At 65.3% G+C, this 20,833-nt stretch overlaps 2 protein-coding genes across 3 annotated transcripts in view; one reads left to right on the forward strand and one right to left on the reverse strand.

Annotated features, from left to right (window-relative positions):
- CRTAC1 (cartilage acidic protein 1) overlaps positions 1 to 4,028 on the forward strand; it is a 32,686-nt gene extending 28,658 nt beyond the window's left edge. The window contains exons 12-15 of the mRNA XM_039482779.1: positions 606 to 751; positions 2,119 to 2,161; positions 2,583 to 2,726; positions 2,991 to 4,028. Of these exons, the coding sequence (XP_039338713.1) occupies positions 606 to 751; positions 2,119 to 2,161; positions 2,583 to 2,726; positions 2,991 to 3,109 (452 nt within the window). The 3' untranslated portion in view covers positions 3,110 to 4,028. The remainder of the gene's footprint in view (positions 1 to 605; positions 752 to 2,118; positions 2,162 to 2,582; positions 2,727 to 2,990) is intronic.
- A 4,105-nt stretch (positions 4,029 to 8,133) lies between these two features.
- Positions 8,134 to 20,833, reverse strand: part of GOLGA7B (golgin A7 family member B) — a 30,824-nt gene continuing 18,124 nt past the window's right edge. For both annotated transcript variants that reach the window (XM_039482780.1, XM_039482781.1), the window contains exons 2-5: positions 20,218 to 20,343; positions 16,608 to 16,760; positions 8,955 to 9,056; positions 8,134 to 8,694 (exon numbers count right to left, since the gene is read on the reverse strand). In XM_039482780.1, the coding sequence (XP_039338714.1) occupies positions 8,608 to 8,694; positions 8,955 to 9,056; positions 16,608 to 16,760; positions 20,218 to 20,343 (468 nt within the window). In that variant the 3' untranslated portion in view covers positions 8,134 to 8,607. The remainder of the gene's footprint in view (positions 8,695 to 8,954; positions 9,057 to 16,607; positions 16,761 to 20,217; positions 20,344 to 20,833) is intronic.

Here is a 20,833-nt window from a genome sequence, read left to right on the forward strand (position 1 = left end):
ACTAGACTCCCAGCCCTGCCCGTGCCCCTCCCTCCCGACCCGCAGCCCCTGCTAGCCCAGCCCTGCCCGCCCCCTAGCCCTGCCCGTGCCCCTCCCTCCCGACCCACAGCCCCTGCTTATCCAGCCCTGGGCGCCCCTCAGTCCCAACCCGCAGCCATCTGCTAACCCCACCCTAGGTCCCCCCCTCCCCACTTTGCTGTGGAGGGGTCTGTTCCTTTAACACTCTCTGGCCCGGAGAGTTGGTGGGCTGGAGGGTCTCAATGTTGGGGTTCAAAGCATTGGCTGCAGCTAGGTGCCTGCTGCCTGGGCTGGGATGGGGAGCTGAGCAGCCCCTGCTGCCCTCCTCAGCTGCTGCTGTGCAGAGAGGTGGGCGCTTCCACGCCCCATTGCCCCATGAGCCCCCTCCCCCGTTCCCGGCCCAGCCAGGCCTGCGGGGTGAGCAGGGCAGCTGAGTGCTCAGGAACTGGACCGAACGGTGTCTTAGCAGGGAGAGGAGGGTCCCCTGGGCGGGCAGTGGCCTGCGCTGCTGAGATCTGCTCCCTCTAGTCCTGCCCAGGTTGGGCCCAGCCCCCCGGCTGCCTGCTCTGATGGCTCCTCCTCCACAGGCCGGGACGAAGCCAGCAGCCTGGAGGTGACGTGGCCGGACGGCAGGGTCGTGACCCGGGCTGTGGCCAGCAGCGAGACCAACTCGATGCTGGAGATCCCCTACCCCCAGGGTGCTGAGGGGCAGCTCCCGCCCACCTCGCTGGAGGTGAGTGCCATGCAGCACACCTGGCACGGAGTGGGGCAGGGCCGGGCCGGGGGCAGCTCCCGCCCACCTCGCTGGAGGTGCCATGCAGCGCACCTGGCACGGAGTGGGGCCGGGCTGGGCCGGGCCGGGGGCAGCTCCCGCCCACCTCGCTGGAGGTGCCATGCAGCACACCTGGCACGGAGTGGGGCAGGGCCGGGGGCAGCTCCCGCCCACCTCGCTGGAGGTGCCATGCAGCGCACCTGGCATGGAGTGGGGCCGGGCCGGGGGCAGCTCCCGCCCACCTCGCTGGAGGTGCCATGCAGCGCACCTGGCATGGAGTGGGGCCGGGCCGGGGGCAGCTCCCGCCCACCTCGCTGGAGGTGCCATGCAGCGCACCCGGCATGGAGTGGGGCAGGGCCGGGGGCAGCTCCCGCCCACCTCGCTGGAGGTGCCATGCAGCGCACCTGGCATGGAGTGGGGCTGGGTCGGGCTGGGGGCAGCTCCCGCCCACCTCGCTGGAGGTGCCATGCAGCACACCTGGCACAGAGTGGGGCAGGGCCGGGCTGGGGGCAGCTCCCGCCCACCTCGCTGGAGGTGCCATGCAGCGCACCTGGCATGGAGTGGGGCCGGGCCAGGGGCAGCGCCCACCCACCTCGCTGGAGGTGCCATGCAGCACACCTGGCACGGAGTGGGGCCGGGCCGGGGGCAGCTCCCGCCCACCTCGCTGGAGGTGCCATGCAGCACACCTGGCACGGAGTGGGGCCGGGACGGGGGCAGCGCCCACCCACTTCGCTGGTGGTGCCATGCAGCACACCTGGCACGGAGTGGGGCCGGGCCGGGGGCAGCTCCCGCCCACCTCGCTGGAGGTGCCATGCAGCACACCTGGCACGGAGTGGGGCCGGGCCGGGGGCAGCTCCCGCCCACCTCGCTGGAGGTGCCATGCAGCACACCTGGCACGGAGTGGGGCCGGGCCAGGGGCAGCGCCCACCCACCTCGCTGGAGGTGCCATGCAGCGCACCTGGCATGGAGTGGGGCGGGGCCGGGCCGGGGGCAGCTCCCAGAGGCATGGAGGGGGACATGGCACAGGACACAGACAGACAGACACCCGCTTGGACGGGACAGGCCAAGGACATGGTGCCTCTGGCCTCACCCAGGCAGGCAAGACCCAGCCACCCCTGCCAGCTGCCCTGTGTGACGCCATCCCTGGTGTGTGGACTCAGGAGCGCTGGGGAGTCAGTGCCCCATGCCCCTGCCTGGCTGCACACAGGGCAGGCCCTGAGCCTGCTCCTCACTGATCAGTGCCTGGCAGGGGGAGCTGGGGGGCCTGGGGCAGCCCCTCCCCACACTAATCCCAGCCCCCCGGATCTGTGCTTCTCCTCTTGCTGCAGTGTGGCCAGGGATTCTCCCAGCACCAGAACGGACGCTGTGTTGGTGAGTCGCTGCTTGTGATGTGCCCATGGGAGGGGCTGTGCCGGGCAGGAGCCATGGGATTGCTCTGGCTGGGTGGCAGGCGGGCTGTAGCTGGGGGAGGGGCTGTGTGCCAGGGCATTTCTGGGCCGGTTACTTGGCAGGGGTGCTGCAGCCTGGCCGGGTGGGAGGGGGGCGGGGGGCTGTTGCATGGCTTGGCTGTAGGGCAAGGATTTGCTGTGGGGTTGCAGCCAGGCTGGAGCGGGGGAGGGGGGTGTTGCAGCCAGGCTGGAGCGGGGGCGGGGGGCTGCAGCCTGGGGGCACTGGGGCTCCTGGTTGTGCCCCAGCCGTGGTGGCTGTCGCGTCTGGGCGGGTGGGGAGCTGTCGCACCTGCCCCGGAGCCCAGGCTGCGGCTCGGCTCACACTGTGCTCTGTCCGGTTGCAGACACGGACGAGTGTGCCGAGTTCCCCTTCGTGTGCCCCCGGGAAAAGCCGCTCTGCAGCAACACGTACGGCGGGTACCGGTGCCACAGCAACAGGCGCTGCAGCCGGGGCTTCGAGCCCAGCGAGGACGGCACGGCCTGCGTGGGTGAGTGCCGCACGGGGGCTGCCCAGCACGGAGAACCAGGCCAGCCCCCGCCCGGGGCACTCTGGAAGCCTGGGGAGCCCTGGCCCCCTCGCAGGCCCGGCCTGGTTACTGGCCGTGTGGCTCTGCCCATGCTCCTGGAGCTGGTCCCAGCCCGGCGCAGAGAGCTCCCAGCCCCAGGGCAGGGCTGGCCCTGACCCACCTCTGCCCCGATTGGCTGCCACTGACCCTCCCTCCCCTCCTCTCTGTCTCTCCTTCTCTGTGCAGCGCAAGTGGCCTTTTTCGGTGGATACCCCTCTGCAGGGAGCCGGCTCTGGGCCTGGCGCCCCCCGAGCTCCCTCCTCCCGCTGGGCCTCGGACTCTGCCTTCACTTCTGTGCACTTTAACCTTTGCCAGTGACCGGCCGGAACCAGCCTGGACTGTCTCTGCCTCTCCGGCCCCACTCCGCCTCTCTGTCCTCCGCCTCTCTGCCCCTTTCCCTCCACCCTGTCCAATGCCCCTCGATGCGCTGGCTGGGCCGGGGCCACCCGGGCCACAGCAGAGCCGTGTGCCAATCCCCCCTTGCATGTTTTCTGAGAAGCGCCCCGTGACCCGTCAGCGCCCCCCATGGGAGCTGGGCCCTTGACAAAGATGGTGGCTCCGGGGTCCCCGTGACCCGTCAGCGCCCCCATGGGAGCTGGGCCCTTGACAAAGATGGTGGCTCCAGGGTCCCCGTGACCCGTCAGCGCCCCCCATGGGAGCTGGGCCCTTGACAAAGATGGTGGCTCCAGGGTCCCCGTGACCCGTCAGCGCCCCCCATGGGAGCTGGGCCCTTGGCAAAGATGGTGGCTCCGGGGTCCCCGTGACCCGTCAGCGCCCCCATGGGAGCTGGGCCCTTGACAAAGATGGTGGCTCCAGGGTCCCCGTGACCCGTCAGCGCCCCCCATGGGAGCTGGGCCCTTGGCAAAGATGGTGGCTACGGGGTCCCCGTGACCCATCAGCGCCCCCATGGGAGCTGGGCCCTTGGCAAAGATGGTGGCTCCGGGGTCCCCGTGACCCGTCAGCGCCCCCCCATGGGAGCTGGGCCCTTGGCAAAGATGGTGGCTCTGGGGTCCCTGTGACCCGTCAGTGCCCCCCATGGGAGCTGGGCCCTTGCAAAGATGGTGGCTCCGGGGTCCCCGTGACCCGTCAGCGCCCCCATGGGAGCTGGGCCCTTGGCAAAGATGGCGGCTCCGGGGTCCCCGTGACCCGTCAGCGCCCCCATGGGAGCTGGGCCCTTGACAAAGATGGTGGCTCTGGGGTCCCCATGACCCGTCAGCGCCCCCCCATGGGAGCTGGGCCCTTGGCAAAGATGGTGGCTCTGGGGCCCCCGTGACCCATCAGTGCCCCCCATGGAGCTTGCCCTTGACAAAGATGGTGGCTCCGGGGTCCCCATGACCCGTCAGCGCCCCCCCATGGGAGCTGGGCCCTTGGCAAAGATGGTGGCTCTGGGGTCCCCGTGACCCATCAGTGCCCCCCCCCCATGGGAGCTGGGCCCTTGGCAAAGATGGTGGCTCTGGGGTCCCCGTGACCCGTCAGCGCCCCCATGGAGCTGGGCCCTTGACAAAGATGGTGGCTCCGGGGTCCCCGTGACCCGTCAGCGCCCCCCATGGAGCTGGGCCCTTGACAAAGATGGTGGCTCCGGGGTCCCTGTGACCCATCAGTGCCCCCCATGGGAGCTGGGCCCTTGGCAAAGATGGTGTCTCCGGGGTCCCCGTGACCCGTCAGCGCCCCCCATGGGAGCTGGGCCCTTGACAAAGATGGTGGCTCTGGGGTCCCCGTGACCCGTCAGCGCCCCCATGGGAGCTGGGCCCTTGACAAAGATGGTGGCTCTGGGGTCCCCGTGACCCGTCAGCGCCCCCATGGGAGCTGGGCCCTTGGCAAAGATGGTGTCTCCGGGGTAGCTGCTTCCTCTTTCGAATCGATTCCGTATCATGTGCCTGCTGGTTTGGCCTACAAGGTTAGCTTCACCTGCCCCATCTCGGCAATGGGGGACCCCCCCCCCCGCTGTGTTTCTAGGATATTGACCCCCCTGTCTGGAGCTCGACCCGGCTCAGTCTTCCAGCCCCGCCCCAGAGCAGCGACCCAATAAACTCTATGCTGTCGCTTTGCAGCTGCCTGAGGAGTTGTTGGGGGGTGACAGCAGGGGCCCCGCTGGTTCCAAGGTGGCGCCAGCTCCCGGGTGCCCGTGGCCGGGGTGAGGCTGGGCCATAGGGGTGCAGGGGGACCCCCTCTCGCCCTGGCGGGACCCCTCGCTGCTCAGTCTACGGGATGGGTACGCAGGGCCCGGACTCCGGGTGGGTGCCTGGCTCTTTCTCCCCCACAGCCAGCGAGGGGGCCGCTCCCCGGCTCCGCGCGTGCCGAGAGGGCGGCTGAGGGTCTTGGGGAGGAGAGTGGCGGGTGGGTGTCGGACCCAGCTGACACGAGCCAGCCGCCGCCGTGCTGCCCGGAGTGCCCGAGGCGCCGGTGCCCATGGGGGGGCTGGGGGCTACGGGCTGGCTCCGGCCCCATTAGCTCCTGCTGGGCCAGCTGCTGGCAGGGGGCTGGGGCAACCAGGGGGGCAATCAGGGGGCCCCTACAGGACGTATTTAACACCCCCCCCCAGCTGTTCTGAACCATGGCTATGAATGAGGTGATTGGTTGGAAGGGGCGGTCACAGGCCGGTCTCGGCCAATGGCACAGTTCGGCAGCCTGCGGGTACCTGCGGTGCCAGCGTGAGGCTCGGGGGGCTGGGCTTGCTGGAGCTCCGCCCACTGCCCCCCTGCTCTCTCCCTGTGCTCCCCAGACATTGACGAGTGGGCCCGGGGGCTGCATGCCTGCAGCCAGCTCTGCACCAACACCCCGGGGCCCTTCGCCTGCCGCTGCCGCCCGGGCGTCCGGCCTGACACCCGCGCCGCCAGCCAGCCAGCGCCTGGGTGAGCAGCCGGGCCCCAGGCCGGGGGCAGGGCCACAGAATGGGATAGCAGCAGGCAGCTGCGCCCGGGGAAGGGCCCCCCACATTGTCCCAGCTGGAGGGCAGAGCTGCCTGGACGCAGGAGGCTGCAGCAGCCCCGGGGTTAATTCGGCCTTTGAGGCAGGTGCCACCTGGACTAGGTGGCCAGGACTGGCACAGGCAGGGCATCCGCTGGCCCCGCCTGGCACTGCTGTCTCTGCCTGGCTCCCTCCCCTGATCCCCGCCCACCAGCCCCCGGGGCTGGCCCGTGGGGTGACGCCCTCCCCTTCTTCAGCCATGGACCAGCGCTGGGAGCAGCAGGGGGTTGTGACCAGGTCTGCCACAGCGAGCAGGGCTCCTTCCGCTGCCAGTGCCACAGCGGCTTCTCCCTGGGCCCCGGCCGGCGCCACTGCCAGCGCCCCACGCCCTAGGCCACCCCACACCCACGGCAGCCCCCAGCCAACTGCAGCCCCACGTCCTGGGCAGCCCCACGCCCAGAGCCACCCCACACCCACGGCAGCCCCCAGCCCACTGCAGCCCCACGTCCTGGGCAGCCCCACGCCCTAGGCCACCCCACACACACTGCAGCCCCACGCCCTGGGCAGCCCCATGCCCTAGGCCACCCCACACACACTGCAACCCCACGCCAGGGCTGCCCCAAGCCCTCTACAACCCCTAGACCCGGGCTGCCCCACACCCACGGCAGCTCCCAGACCCAGTGCAGCCCCTGGGGGCGCAGAGGGAACAAGTGCCCAGCTGCAGGGGCCGTGCAACTCTGGCTCCTTCCCCCTCCGGCCTGGCCTCCCCTTCAGCCACCCGCTGGACTCAGGGCTCTGGCCCAGCCGGGGCTGCTCACGCCTGGTGCTGGCTGAATAAAGCGTTTCCCAGCTGACACTGTCCTCGGCCCGTCACGCCAGCCCCGGCCTGGGCCGAACCTCCTGCCCCCAGCCAGTCGCTCTCTGCCCCACACCAGGCTGAAACCCCCCTTCCCCTGCACTGACAGGGTGATTTCCTGCCCCCTTGTTCTTTGGCCCTCTGGGTGCCGCCCGGCCAGCCCCGACCTGCCCTGGCCCAGCTGTCATGCCCTGTCTAGGCCCCTTTCCCCTTCTCCTGAATGTGCCCCCCCTTCTCCACACCCTCCTCTGGCCCCATCTGTTCCGTCCCCGCCGCCCCCCCCCCCGGCTCCCCCGGCGGCGCAGCGTGTGCTGGGGGTGCAGGCGCCGACGGGATCCAGTAGCGGGGGGCTGGACAGCACCCTGCACGCTCCCAGCTGCAGTGCTGCCTTTTACCAGCAGGTGGGGCCAGGCCCCGGAGCCAGGGGAGGTAGCTCTGGGGAGGAGCAGGATGGAGTGGGGCCCCTGGGCCCAGGCAGAGGGGTTACAGGAGCCAGGGGAGAGACCCCCACGGGGGGCTGGTTTCCCTGTACCTAGCTCTTGCCCTACGATTGTGGTGTTAGGTCCAGAGACCAGCCCGGCTGCCCCCCAGGCAGGAGAGGCCCCGTCCCAGCCAGCAGGGCCCCGCAGCTGCCAGCTTCCCACGGCCCCTCGACGCAGGACGAAGTGGTGCAGGCAGCTGGGCTGGCAGCACAAGGTTTATTGTGTGTCCATGGGGGGGCAGGGGCTGTTCCCAGTGCTCTGTGCCCCCAGCCTGCTCTCCCAGAGCCCTCTGAGAGCGACATCTGCTCAGCCCTGCCCACGGGTCCTGGCCCCATCGCCCACCTGCCCCAGGCTCTGCAGCGCCCCTGCCCCATAGGGCCGGGCCTGGCTCTCCTCTCAGCTCACCCCCTGCAGGGCTGGGCCCTGGGTGTGCACCCAGCTTGCACGGCCCGAGAGCCGCGGGCACCCCCCAGCCCAGGCAGGACACGGGGGGGCACCTTCCAGGAAAACTGCCTTCGGGGGGCGCCCCCCTGATGGGGCTGATGGGTCGCTCCTCCCCCGTCGGTAGGGTCAGCACTTTAACCTTTGCTGGGGGCACAACCCCCCAGGCCACGGCCCCAGCAATGGGGCCTCGAGCCCCACACGAGCCCTGGGCTGGGGTTCATGCTCGGGGAAGCGACAGGTTCATGCAGGGAAGGGACACAGGGGAAGCAGGCAGGGCGGGGCCAGGCCATGCAGCACCCAGGGTGCAAACACCCCCCTGCAGAGGGGAGCAGGCAGAGAGGCAGGGCTGGGACATAGGGGCTGCAGCAGGCGTGGGGCTGGCCCCACCCCCGGGCGCGGGGGCTCCAATCCCTTTGGCTGAGGATGAGTTTGGCGAGGGATGGTGACCCCCTGGGATGTGCCGTCACCCCCCCAGCCCCTCCCTCTCCCCCACACGTCCACCAGTGTCCCCTGGGGGCTCAGTCCTGCCGGGGCAGGTGCCCGGACAGGGCAATGGTGCCTGTGACCCAGCTGAGGCGGATGGTGCCCCAGTCTCTGGCCCGAAGCCGCTGGGAATGGGGAGTGGGAGTCGCTCGCTGAGAGGGGAGGACATGGCCGGGGTGGGAGGCACAGCACCCCGTGCAGGGCAGTGCCTGGGGCTTTGCCAGCCACCGCAGGGCCGTGCATGCACGTGTGCCGGGACTACGCTCCCTGCAGCAGGAGCAGCAGCCCGCGGCCCCCCGGGTCAGGATCCCCCCGCTGCCCCCTCTGCAGCTCCTTCAGCGCTTGGCTTTAGGGGAGGGTGATGCCGCAGGTGGCACTGCCCAGGGCACGGGCTGGGACAGGGCCATTGGCTCTGGGCTGGCTGGCTGCCTAGGGGCCCCATGGGGCCTGGCCCGAGGCGCCTTCGCCCCTGCGCTCGCCCTGCTCCGGCAGCAGGTCTACGCTGGGGTCCCCGCAGCCCCTCCCTCCCTCCCGGGGGCGCTCAGAAGCGGGTGCTCTGGTACCGCAGCCGGCGGAGCTCGGCGAGGCCTTCGTCCCGGCAGTGCTGGTCCCTGCAGGGACCCCCGGCCAGTCACCGGCCCCCCCCACCCCCGCTGCTGGTGCTGCCGCTGCTGGTGCTGCCGCTGCTGCATCTGTCCTCGTAGATGGAGATCTCGATCTGGGCCCAGGCTAAGGACCGACAGCAGGACAAGGGCTGCTGGGCAGGCAGGGGTGTGCCAGTGTCTGCTCCCAGTTCCCAGGGCCAACGGGGCGGGAGCTGAGTGCCAGGGGCCGGTGGTGGCTCGGGGCGAGCTGGCCTTGCAGAGAGGGGCCCGTTTGCTGCAGCCGTGTGCACCACTGTCAGAGCGATGCCCTTGCCCATCCCGCCAGGCTCACCCATGCCCTGGGCCCACCCTCCCATCCGGCCCAGGAGGATACGACCCGCATGCCCCGCTCCACGGGGTCGGTGAGCAGCAGGCCCCGGGGCGCATACACCTGCTCGTTCTGCTCCTGGATGTACTTGGAGATCTTCTTCAGCACCTGCGAGGGCAAAGGGGACAGCCCGTCAGGGCCCACCGCCCCGGGCACCCAGCGCCTCCCTGGCAGGGGATGGGGCCCTTTGGCTGTGCTGCCTGTCACTGGGTGTGACGAAGTGGGACTGTTCGCACTGGGGGCTGGGAATGCTAGGCCGAATGCCTGACACTCTGTCTCCTAGCAACTGATGGCCGGGCCCCTCCCTGCAAAGGTGCATCTAAAGGTGTTGGAGACAAAGGGGTCAGGTGACCTCCTGGCCCGGGAAAGAAGCTGAGCAGAGAGGAGGGGCCGGAGGGGGTTGGGGGCAGACTGGAGTTGGCTGGGGAAAAGAGGGGAAGCAGGGAGAGAGGGCTCTGATCCCCGAGGGGGGCTGTGGGGCCCCAAGATGGACCTAACAGGGGAGATCCTGTTATCTGTGCCTGCAAGACCTGTGTTGGACTGTGTTCCTGTCGTCTAAATAAACCTTCTGCTTTACTGGCTGGCTGAGAGTCCTGGTGAATCGGCAGGGAGCCCAGGGGTGCAGGGCCTGACTCCCCTACACTCCGTGACAACTGGTGGCAGAGGTGGGATCTACTGCACCCCGTGGACGGCGCTTCCTGCAGTAAGTGACTGGGGAGCAGTAAAACGAAGGGGCGATTAACCCCTGGGAGAGTGTGACCAGAGAGCAGGACTTTGCAGTAACAAGGGTCACCCGGGGGATCACAGCGAGCGGTCCCAGGGGCGGAGGAGTCTGCAGCTCGACCCTGGCAGAGAGGGGGTGACCTCAAGGACTGGCAAACTAGGGGTCCCCCTGGAACCCGTGGGGAGCGGTGAGCACCCCGGCCTGCGAGTGGCCAGCAGGAAGATGTATGCCAAGCGGCGCAGGTGCAACCTGGTGGAGCTGTGCAAGCACAGGGGGCTGCGCAGTGGGAAACTCACCAAGGACCAGCTGATGGCCCGGCAGATCGTGTGAATGAACCGATCCCTGTCTCTGAGGGAAGCAGCCGGGCAGATGCAGCACAGGCACCAGTGTCTGTCCCCGCTGGGAGTGGTCAGCCGGCCGCTGAGGGCTCCCCGAGACCTCCCACCCCTAGGCGTAGGGGGAGGGAGAGGAGGAGCCCAGCTACCGAGGGCACCGTGACCCCCCCAGCCAGCAGGGGATCCTCCCGGCAAAGCTCACCCCCCAGCAGGGAATCGTCCCGGCGACGCTCATCCGTGGAGCGCCAGCGGCTGGAATGGGAGAGAGAGCTAAAACTGAGAGAGCTGGAGGATCGTAAGGAACAGAGGGAACATGAGGCGCGACAGAGGGAGCAGGAACGGGCGGAGAAAGAGCGACAGCGTCACCATGAGCTGGACCTGGTGACGCTGGGGGGCAGCAGGCCCCGGGCAGCGGTGAGTGAGGGGGGGCCCAGGACTGTGCGGAGCTTTGATAAGTCCATCCTGGCCCCGCGCAAGGAGGGGGAGGACATGGGTGACTTCCTAGATGCCTTTGAGACGGCCTGCGAGCTGCACCAGGTGGATCCTGCGGACAGGCTCCAGGTTCTCACCCCCTTACTGGACCCCAAAGCCGTGGCATTGTATGGCCAGCTGGGAGAGGAGGAGAAAGGGAACTACGAACCATTCAAGCAGGCCCTGCTGCGTGAGTTTGGGCTGACCCCTGAGATGTACCAGGAGAGGTTCCGGAGTCAGGATAAAACCCCTGAGGTCTCCTATCTGCAACTGGCCGTCCGCATGGAGGGGTACGCCAGCAAGTGGGCAGATGGGGCCCAGACGAAGGGGGACCTGGTTAAACTGCTGGTACTGGAGCAGCTGTATGAGCGGTGCCCATCTGACCTGAGGCTGTGGTTAAGGAACCAAAAGCCAGAGAACCCGCGACATGCAGGGCGGCTGGCCGATGACTATGTGAAGAGCCGGTTGGGGGGTGGCAGGGAGGAACCCCAAAGAAACAGGCCCATTGCGACGCAGAGAGAGTCATCCTGAGACCACCCAAAAGGGGAATCGGGAGAACCCCCTCTCAAAGGGAACGGCCAGCGCCAGGGACAACCGACCGGTTCGAGGGGACCAACGGGACATGCGCTGCTATCAATGTGGCCAGAAGGGCCACCTGCGGTCCCAGTGCCCCAAACTCCTGGACAAACTGAGCAGACCGACCCCCCACCGGGTTAACTGGGTAGAGACCCAGCCGGATGAGGGGCAGCGTTCGCACGAAAGGGGGGCTGGCCGCGTACCACCTGCGAAGGAGGGAGGGGGGCCCCGGGTCGACCCCTCCGAGGGGCTGGATGCTCCCAACCCTGAGTTTTGGGTTTACAGGGTGGGCACAGGGCTGCCCCTCCGGAGCGAGTGCCTTGTTCCCCTGGAGGTAGACGGGAGGGAGGTCACTGGGTACTGGGACACGGGCGCAGAGGTGACGCTGGCCCGGCCCGAGGTGGTGGACCCAGATCGGATGGTGCCCAACACCTACCTGACCCTGAGGGGTGTGATCGGGACCCCATTCAAGGTGCCTGTGGCGAGGGTACACCTGAAGTGGGGGGACAAGGAGGGCCCCAAGGACGTGGGGGTGCACCTACATTTGCCCACGGAGGTGTTAATGGGGGGGGACCTCGAGGACTGGCCAAGTAACACCCGGGGTGCCCTGGCCGTGAACCGTAGTCAGAGCCGACGCAGGGCTCTGCACCCTGACCCCGGGGAAAGTACTTTGGCTGAGACACCGGACCCTGACCCGGTGGGGAGGGAACGCCCAGGGACAGGGCTTAGAGAGGCTGTGGCCTCAGACCCAGCCGGTGAGAGAGAGCAGATCCCCGCCCCTGCCCCAGCGGCTGAGTACCAGGCCGTGGTGCGGGAAGACCCCTCCTTGCGGAGGATAGGGGACCTGGCCAACCTCGGGGGGGGGGGACAGACAATGGGACGAGGTGGCCGGAAAAGGTTCCTGTGGGAGAAGGGGTTCCTGTACCGAGAATGGGCTCCCCCAGGGAAGATGGAGTCAGGGGGGATCAGGAGGCAGCTGGTGGTACCCCAGGAGTATCGCCACCAGCTGCTGTGCCAGGCCCATGACATTCCCCCCTCAGGGCACCCGGGAGCCTGGCGTACCCAGCAGAGGCTGCTACAGAACTATTACTGGCCTGGGGTCTTTGCCCATGTCCGGCAGCACTGCCGCTCCTGTGACCCCTGCCAGAGGGGGGGGAAGGTGGCTGTAAGACCTGGGCCCCGCCCCGAGGAGCCTGTCCAGAGGGGGGCCAGGGTCAGAAGGGGGGCTCTGAACCGAGAGAGCCCGAATCACAGCCCCCCAGACTGGAACGTGGGGAGAAGGCCCCAGCCCCGCGTGCACCCCAGGGGTATTGGGGTGGGGAAAGGGCACGGGCGGCATAAGGCTTCCCCCTTGCAACCTGCAAGTGCCCTCGAGTCCCCCCAACCTACAGGGGGGCCGGAAACTGGAATAACCTGGGGTAATTCTTCCCCCAGATTGGGGGGGGACCCTGGGGCAGCCATGGGAATGTAGGTGGGTTCGAACTTCCCCAGGTCACTGGCTGGAGTGACCCCGCTCAGTTCGGTCTCGAAGGGGGGAGAGGTGTGACGAAGTGGGACTGTTCGTACTGGGGGCTGGGGATGCTGGGTGCAGGCCTCTAAGTATCTAGCAAAGCAGAAGGCCGAATGCCTGACACTCTGTCTCCTAGCAACTGATGGCCGGGCCCCTCCCTGCAAAGGTGCATCTAGAGGTGTTGGAGACAAAGGGGTCAGGTGACCTCCTGGCCCGGGAAAGAAGCTGAGCAGAGAGGAGGGGCCGGAGGGGGCTGGGCAGACTGGAGCTGGCTGGGAAAAGAGGGGAAGCAGGGAGAGAGGGCTCTGATCCCCGAGGGGGGCTGTGGGGCCCCAAGATGGACCTAACAGGGGGGATCCTGTTATCTGTGCCTGCAAGACCCTGTCCTGGACTGTATTCCTGTCGTCTAAATAAACCTTCTGCTTTACTGGCTGGCTGAGAGTCCTGGTGAATCAGCAGGGAGCCTGGGGGTGCAGGGCCTGACTCCCCCACACACCGTGACACTGGGGCTAACCAGCACACCTGCCCCACAGCAACAGCCTCTGGGGGCAGGTCACCGTCCCATTGGGAAAGGAGGAGCTCCTGGGAACAGCGAGCGAGGACAGGCCCACGGTCACAGTCAGGGGCACAGCTGGGTTAGAACCCAGGAGTCCTGGCTCCAAGCCCCACCCCCCTCTAACCACTAGAGCCCACTCCCCGGCAAGAGCCCTGGCTCCCAGCCACCTGCTCCAAGGAGGGGCAGTGTCTGAGGGAAGGGGGGGCTGGTGACCGCCCAGGAAGCAGAGTGAGCTGGAGTCTAGACCAGTAGTGAGATGCCACCCCAGGGTGCTGGGGGGGAGAAGCCAGTTGGGGGTTCTGGAAAGGGCAGGGCAGTGGGTGAGTCCCTGGGCTCACACAGGCCCGAGAGCTGGGGGGGCCTCCCAGCAACACCCCTCAGCTGGCTCCCAGCCCCTCGCCCGGGGTCCTGGCTGCCAGCCCCTCATCTGGGGTCCCAGCTGCCAGCCCCTCACCCGGGGTCCCAGCTCCCAGCCCCCCATGCCCGGGGTCCTAGCTCCCAGTCCCTTGCTCCACTCCTGGTCCAGTGCCCAACCCCAGCGGTGGCCCCAGCCTCAGCCCCTTACCCCTGTCTGGGCGCTTCCCCCCGCCACCCCCCAGAGACACAGCCTGCTCCTGGCCCCAGGTCTGACGGGGGCACAGACAGGGGAAGTGGACTGGCTTTCAGCACCCCCACTTTTAAAAGTATCAGAGGGGTAGCCGTGTTAGTCTGGTTCTGTAAAAGCAGCAAAGAATCCTGTGGCACCTTATAGACTAACAGACGTTTTGCAGCATGAGCTTTCGTGGGTGAATACCCACTTCTTCGGATGCAAGCAGTGGAAATTTCCAGGGGCAGGTTTATATATGCAAGCAAGAAGCAAGCTAGAGATAACGAGGTTAGTTCAATCAGGGAGGATGAGGCCCTGTTCTAGCAGTTGAGGTGTGAAAACCAAGGGAGGAGAAACTGGTTCTGTAGCTGGCAAGCCATTCACAGTCTTTGTTTAATCCTGAGCTGATGGTGTCAAATTTGCAGATGAACTGGAGCTCAGCAGTTTCTCTTTGAAGTCTGGTCCTGAATTTTTTTTGCTGTAGGATGGCCACCTTAAGATCTGCTATTGTGTGGCCAGGGAGGTTGAAGTGTTCTCCTACAGGTTTTTGTATATTGCCATTCCTAATATCTGATTTGTGTCCATTTATCCTTTTCCGTAGAGACTGTCCAGTTTGGCCGATGTACATAGCAGAGGGGCATTGCTGGCATATGATGGCATATATTACATTGGTGGACGTGCAGGTGAATGAACCAGTGATGGTGTGGCTGATCTGGTTAGGTCCTGTGATGGTGTTGCTGGTGTAGATATGTGGGCAGAGTTGGCATCGAGGTTTGTTGCATGGGTTGGTTCCTGAGCTAGAGTTACTACGGTGCGGTGTGCAGTTGCTGGTGAGAATATGCTTCAGGTTGGCAGGTTGTCTGTGGGCGAGGACTGGCCTGCCACCCAAGGCCTGTGAAAGTGTGGGATCATTGTCCAGGATGGGTTGTAGATCCCTGATGATGCGTTGGAGGGGTTTGAGCTGGGGACTGTATGAGATGGCCAGTGGAGTCCTGTTGGTTTCTTTCTTGGGTTTGTCTTGCAGTAGGAGGCTTCTGGGTACACGTCTGGATCTGTTGATCTGTTTCCTTATTTCCTCGTGTGGGTATTGTAGTCTTGAGAATGCTTGGTGGAGATTTTCTAGATGTTGGTCTCTGTCTGAGGGGTTAGAGCAGATACGGTTGTACCTCAGTGCTTGGCTGTAGACAATGGATTGTGTGGTGTGCCCGTGATGGAAGCTGGAGGCATGAAGGTAGGCATAGCGGTCGGTAGGTTTTCGGTATAGGGTGGTGTTAATGTGACCATCACTTATTTACACCGTGGTGTCTAGGAAGTGGATCTCCCTTGTAGATTGGTCCAGGCTGAGGTTGATGGAGGGGTGGAAGCTGTTGAAATCGTGGTGGAATTTTTCCAGAGTCTCCTTCCCATGGGTCCAGATGATGAAGATGTCATCGATGTAGCGTAGGTAGAGAAGGGGTGTGAGTGGACGGGAGCTGAGGAAGCGTTGTTCCAGGTCGGCCATAAAAATATTGGCATATTGTGTGACTTCAAAGAGAAACTGCTGAGCTTCAGTTCATCTGCAAATTTGACACCATCAGCTCAGGATTAAACAAAGACTGTGAACAGCTTGCCAACTACAAAAGCAGTTTCTCCTCCCTTGGTTTTCACACCTCAACTGCTAGAAGAGGGCCTCATCCTCCCTGATTGAACTAACCTCGTTATCTCTAGCTTGCTTCTTGCCTGCATATATATACCTGCCCCTGGAAATTTCCACTACTTGCAACCGACGAAGTGGGGATTCACCCACGAAAGCTCATGCTGCAAAACGTCTGTTAGTCTATAAGGGGCCACAGGATTCTTTGCTGCTTTTAAAAGTGTTCCCATGTCACTGCCTGGGCAGGCTCCAGCTGGCTGGCAGGGGTGGGGCGGATTTGACCTGGGAATGTCGCAGGGGAGTTACACTGGGGATGGGGGGGGTCCCTTGCAGGAAGCTCCCTGAGCTGTAACCTGAGCCAGGAGTGGGGTTGGGAGAAGTGACACCTTCTGCCGGAGACTGGACAAAAGAGGAAGAGCAGGGGGAGGGGGAGCAGAAGCACCGCCAGAGTCTCTGGCGCCCTAGGCAGAATTCGGGGGGCAGCATTTTGTGCGCTCCCCACAGGGCGCGCGGAGCTTCCGGTTCCGCTCCCGTTGCGCTGCCGAAGGACCCTCCACCGAAATGCCGCAGGCGACAGCGGCAGTCACTGAGCTGCTCAATTGCCTGCTGCTGTTTTCCGTGGCGCGTCAGCAGAAGGTCCTTCTTCGGCGGTGCAACGGGAGCGGAACCGGAAGCTCCCGTGCGCCCCGTGTGGAGCGCACAAAATGCCGCCCCCCGAATCCTGGTGCCCTAGGCGACCGCCTAGGGTCGGCTAATGGAAGCGCCGGCCCCGGGGGGGAGAGAGCAGCTGGAGGGGTTTGGGTATCTGTTGTGTGCTGGGTGGGTGGCGGAACACAGGGAACCCCCAGGCTGGGGTCTAAGCTCCCTGCCCCCCAGAAGGACTTGACTGAGGGGTCCTGGTTGTGCCTACAAGCTCTGTGGAGCCTGCGTTCCTATTGTCCAATAAAACTTCTGTCTTACTGGCTGGCTGAGAGTCCCGGAGACTCGCAGGAAGTGGGGTGCAGGGCCCTGACACCCCCACACTCCGTGACAGGGGTACCCGGGGAGAATTTCCCTTCCGAGCCGCCTGGGGACCCTGCCAGGAAGGAAAGAGTGAGGGGGTCACCGCAGAGAATACGGCCGTTGCCCCCTGTGGAGCAAGTGGCGGGACCCAGGGGAGCCCAGGCGGGAGGGGGCTGCGGCCTTCAATTGTCCCTGCATTTCGGCCGGGCCGATTCCGTGGCAGAGGGGGGCCCTGGCTGAGCACCCAGCTGCCGGCCTGGCCCTACCTTCTCGTAGTGGGTCTCCATGCAGAGGAAGATGAAGTAGGCCGTGGCACACGCCAGGCACCCCTCCAGGTAGGAGCTGCCCCCGATCTTCTCGGCCTCGGCGTAGAAGCCATTGAGGGTCTTCACTGTCTCCTCAAAGAGCTGCCGCTCGAGCTGGGGCAGAGAAACCCGAGTGAGGGCGGTGGGGTCACACAGGGCCCCGCCAGCCGGCACTGGGAGCCCTGGCCGGGCTGCACTCAGCCCATACCCTGCAGCAGGGGCCGGGGCATTGTGAGCATCCCAATGAGCTGAGCCTGAAGGGCCCCCGGGCACAGACAGACCAGCTCAGCTGGGAGGAATGAGGGACGCCCAGGGAGAAGCCAGCACAGTGCCCCATAGAGAGCCCCCCATACACATGCACACAGACAGACCCCTGGGTGGGCACCTCCCCACCCCCGCGAGTTTGCTCCCGCACACAGAGCCATGGGCCTGTGCACACAGACGTATGGGCACATGCAGGAGCTGGCCCAGTGTGAGCTCACCAGCCCAGACCCCATGGCTGTGCCTGTGGGTGCAGCTCTCGGTGGGGGAATGTGCCAGAGGGGGAATTTTCTGTACTGTTTTGTATGAATGCTGTGCGTGCCTCAGTTTCCCCCATGTGCTGCATGGATCTAGCTGGTGGGGAAAGATGGGACTGGGCCCAGGTCACTGGGGGACCCATGAAGACAATGGCCAAGCCATCCCCTGGGACCCCCCACCCCCCAGGAAGCCAGCCAGGTGTCACCAGCTGGACAAAGGGCTGAGGAGGGGCCAGCTGGGGCTGGCCGGGAATTTGAACCCAGAGCGGGAGCCAAGGGCGGACACTGCTTGGCTGGGGCTCTGGGGAACCCGAATGGGCCAGGCAGTAAGATCCTGCTCTGGGTGCTCCCCCCGGCCTGCCTAGCTGTGTTCCAGACCCGCCTACCCCTGCTGTAACCGTGCCCGCAGGTGCTGGGGGTGGGGGTGCATTGCGCCCCCAAGTCTCTCAGGCGGACTCGCTGAGGGGGGCTCACGGCCTGAGCCAGGGGTGCTGACGGCTCGGTCCAAGCAGGAGGTGAAGCCGAGGGGCTTCCCCAGCGACAGAGCGAGCCCCTGGGGGGTCTGGCTCCTCAAGGGGGCTTCCCTGGGGCTGTTGCTGAGTACTGACACTGGGGGTCCATGATGGGCACCATCTGAGGGCTGTGCTGGCATCTGTGCCAGCTGGGGGGGGCTTCCCAGGGAGCCGCTGGCAGGATGTGCCCAGGGATCACAAGTCCACAGAGCCTCAGAGCCCCAGGCCGACACCAGGACTAACTGGGGGGCGAAGGGGGGAGCTGTGACACAGGGCCAGAAAGAGTTAAGCAACTAGTAAACTAAATGACCCAAATTCAACCTTTAAAGGCATGTTAGAGAAGGACCCAATGGTCCTAAGGGGCCATTCCCCATAACCAGCTAACAAAGCCTGGTAAATAGCCACGAGCCTGGAATTGCAAATGCATTGTTGGAATTACTGGGCTGCTAATTGTGTGTGTTTGTCTAGCTTGCTAGGTGGCCCCATGTCAACACATGGTTCCTGCCTCTCCCTAGAGCTATCGATCCAGAGATCAAAGGGGGGGAGGAACATTTAGCTCAAACCCGAATGTAATAATGTCACTGTCTCTAGTTCTCTTGGGTAAACTGCCTCTGAACTGCTGGAATGGTTAATCGCCTTCTGCTAATCAATGCAGCTAATTACCTGTGTGCACTAGGAAACAGGTCATTCTGCTTCAGAGCCACTGCTTGGCACCCCAGGGACACCTGCTGCCAGGAGGTGTCTTAGCCTGCCAGAGACCTTAGCGAGAAGTCCTGGGCCCTGGTCTTGCGATCTTCAGGGGAAGCCTGAGGTCCCCAGTTCCATTCTGGATCGCCCTGAGCTTGGCCATGGCCAGGTGTTTACTGAGCCTGTAACCAGCACTCTCGCTCTTTTCTTCTTTAATACATTTCAGTCTCGTTAACAAGCATTGGCTGTCAGCCTGTGTGACCAAGTGGGGCTGTTCTGAATGTTTCCGCTGAATACTGGGTGGGTGCCTCAGTTTCCCCTGTGCAGTTCTTAAGGCTCTAGGTGCTGGGATAAGGGGGTGTAATTGTTGCAGAGCAAAGGGCCAGTGCACCTAAATGGCCGACACTCTGTCTCCTGGCAACTAATGGCCAGGGCCCTTCCCCCAGCAAGGGGATGCTAAAGGTGGGGGAGAACAAAGAGATCAGGTGACAAAGCCCAGAGGAGGAGGGGCTGGAGGGTGAGCCAGTTTGGGGCTGGCTGGGGAAATGGAGGGGGCCAGAGGTGCTCTGGTCTCCCTGCCCCCCACCGCCAAAATGGACCTGAAGGGGGCCTGTTGTCTGTACCTGCAAGACCTGTCTTGGACTGTGTCCTGTCGTCTAAATAAACCTTCTGCTTTACTGGCTGGCTGAGAGTCCTGGGGAATCGCAGGAAGCCGGGGGTGCAGGGCCCTGTCTCCCCCACACTCTGCGACAGCCTGTATTTGGCAGGATCTGAGCTGTTCGTTAACCTGGTGGGTGATGTGTCCGATCCTCTGGGATTGGTAGAACTTTTTATGTGATGAAGAAGATTTCCAGTAACACTCATTGCATTTGGTTTGGGTGTCGGGTGGGAGCCCAAGGCTGGGTTGCTAAGGGAGCTGGGTGGTGGCTTCCGGGCAGGGCCGGTACAGCCATTTAGGCGACCTAGGTGGTCGCCTAGGGCGCTAGGATTTGGGGGGCGGCATTTTCTTTGGCAGCAAACGAGGCAGCCGGATGTTCGGCCACCCCGGTCGCTGCCGGCATTTAGGTGGAGGGAGCTGGGGCAGGGGAGCGCGGGGAGGGCCACCTGCAGCAAGTAAGGGGGGGACGTGCCACAACGGCGTGCTCGGGGAGGAGGAGGGGCAGGGGTGAGCTGCTTCACTTCTCCCACCTCCCAGGCTTGCGGCGCCGCGGGAGAAGTGAAGCAGCGACGGCGTGCGCAGGGTGGAGGCGGAGGGGGGAGCTGCTGTGGGGGGGACACGCCTCAGGGTGGGGGCTTGGGGACGGGGGAGGGGGCAAGGTGGAAGTCTCACCTAGGGCCATGGGCGGCTCCAGGCCCCAGCACGCCAAGTGCATGCTTGGGGCGGCACGCCACGGGGGGCGCTCTGCCGGTCGCCGGGAGGGCAGCAGGCGGCTCTGGTGCACCTCCCGCAGACGTGCCTGCGGAGGGTCCGCTGGTCCCGCGGCTTCGGTAGAGCATCCGCAGACACGCCGGGAGGTGCACCGGAGCTGCGGGACCGGTGACCGGCAGAGCGCCCCCCCGCGGCATGACGCTGTGCTTGGGGCGGCAAAATGGCTAGAGCCGCCCCTGCCTCGGGCGCGAAACATCCTTGCACCAGCCCTGCTTCCGGGTAACCAGAGAGGTGTTACAGAAGCTGTTTGGTTGCTGGCTTGGTGAATCCAAGCAGTAGAATAACCATCAGTTCGGGGATTGTCTGCCCCGTCCTGTGCCGTTTGCCCTAATTGAGCAACCTCAGCCTGGCCCCTGGGACTCCAGGGGCTCTGCCCCTCCCAGCCCCCGTCACCTGCCAGCGCAGCAGGGCAACGCGTTTCCTACCCGGCTGTCCAGCTCCAGGGGGAACTTGGTCTGGAACTGGCAGAGGGTCCCGTCGCTGTAGTCCCGCTGCACAAAGACCTTGGTGGCCAGCGAGGCACTTCGCCGCAGCTCCTGCAGGTCATGGGCCTGGGGAGACAGGAGCGCGGCAGGTTACCCAGGGGCAGGGACAGGGCCAGGACAGGGGGCTGCCGCAGGACTCGGGGGAAGGGAAGGAGGATCCTGACACTGAGCAGAGCTCAGGACTGCAGCCCTGGCCTGGGGAGCAAAGATTGGGTGACACACACATTCCCATCCCCCACCCCCTGTACCCCCTCTGCGCACCCCCTGTCCCATACCCCCCCGTACCCCCTCCGCACACCCCCTGTTCCACCCCCTGTACCCCCTCTGCACACCCCCGTCCCATCCCCCACCCCTGTCCCCCCTCTGCGCACCCCCTGCCCCACCCCCTGTACCCCCTCCACTCACACACCGCAGCCCGCCCCTGGCCAGTTCAGTGCTCAAGGGTCCCTGCTCCTGTACAGAGTCACTGGTCCCCAGTGTGCTGTGTTAATGGGCGTCCCAGCACTGGGGGGTTAGATTAGCAGTGAAACTACTGGAGCGGTGGTGACCAGCCGAT

Source organism: Mauremys reevesii, linkage group 7 (genome assembly GCF_016161935.1).
Source record: "Mauremys reevesii isolate NIE-2019 linkage group 7, ASM1616193v1, whole genome shotgun sequence".
In the NCBI taxonomy this organism is placed as follows: Eukaryota; Metazoa; Chordata; order Testudines; family Geoemydidae; genus Mauremys; species Mauremys reevesii.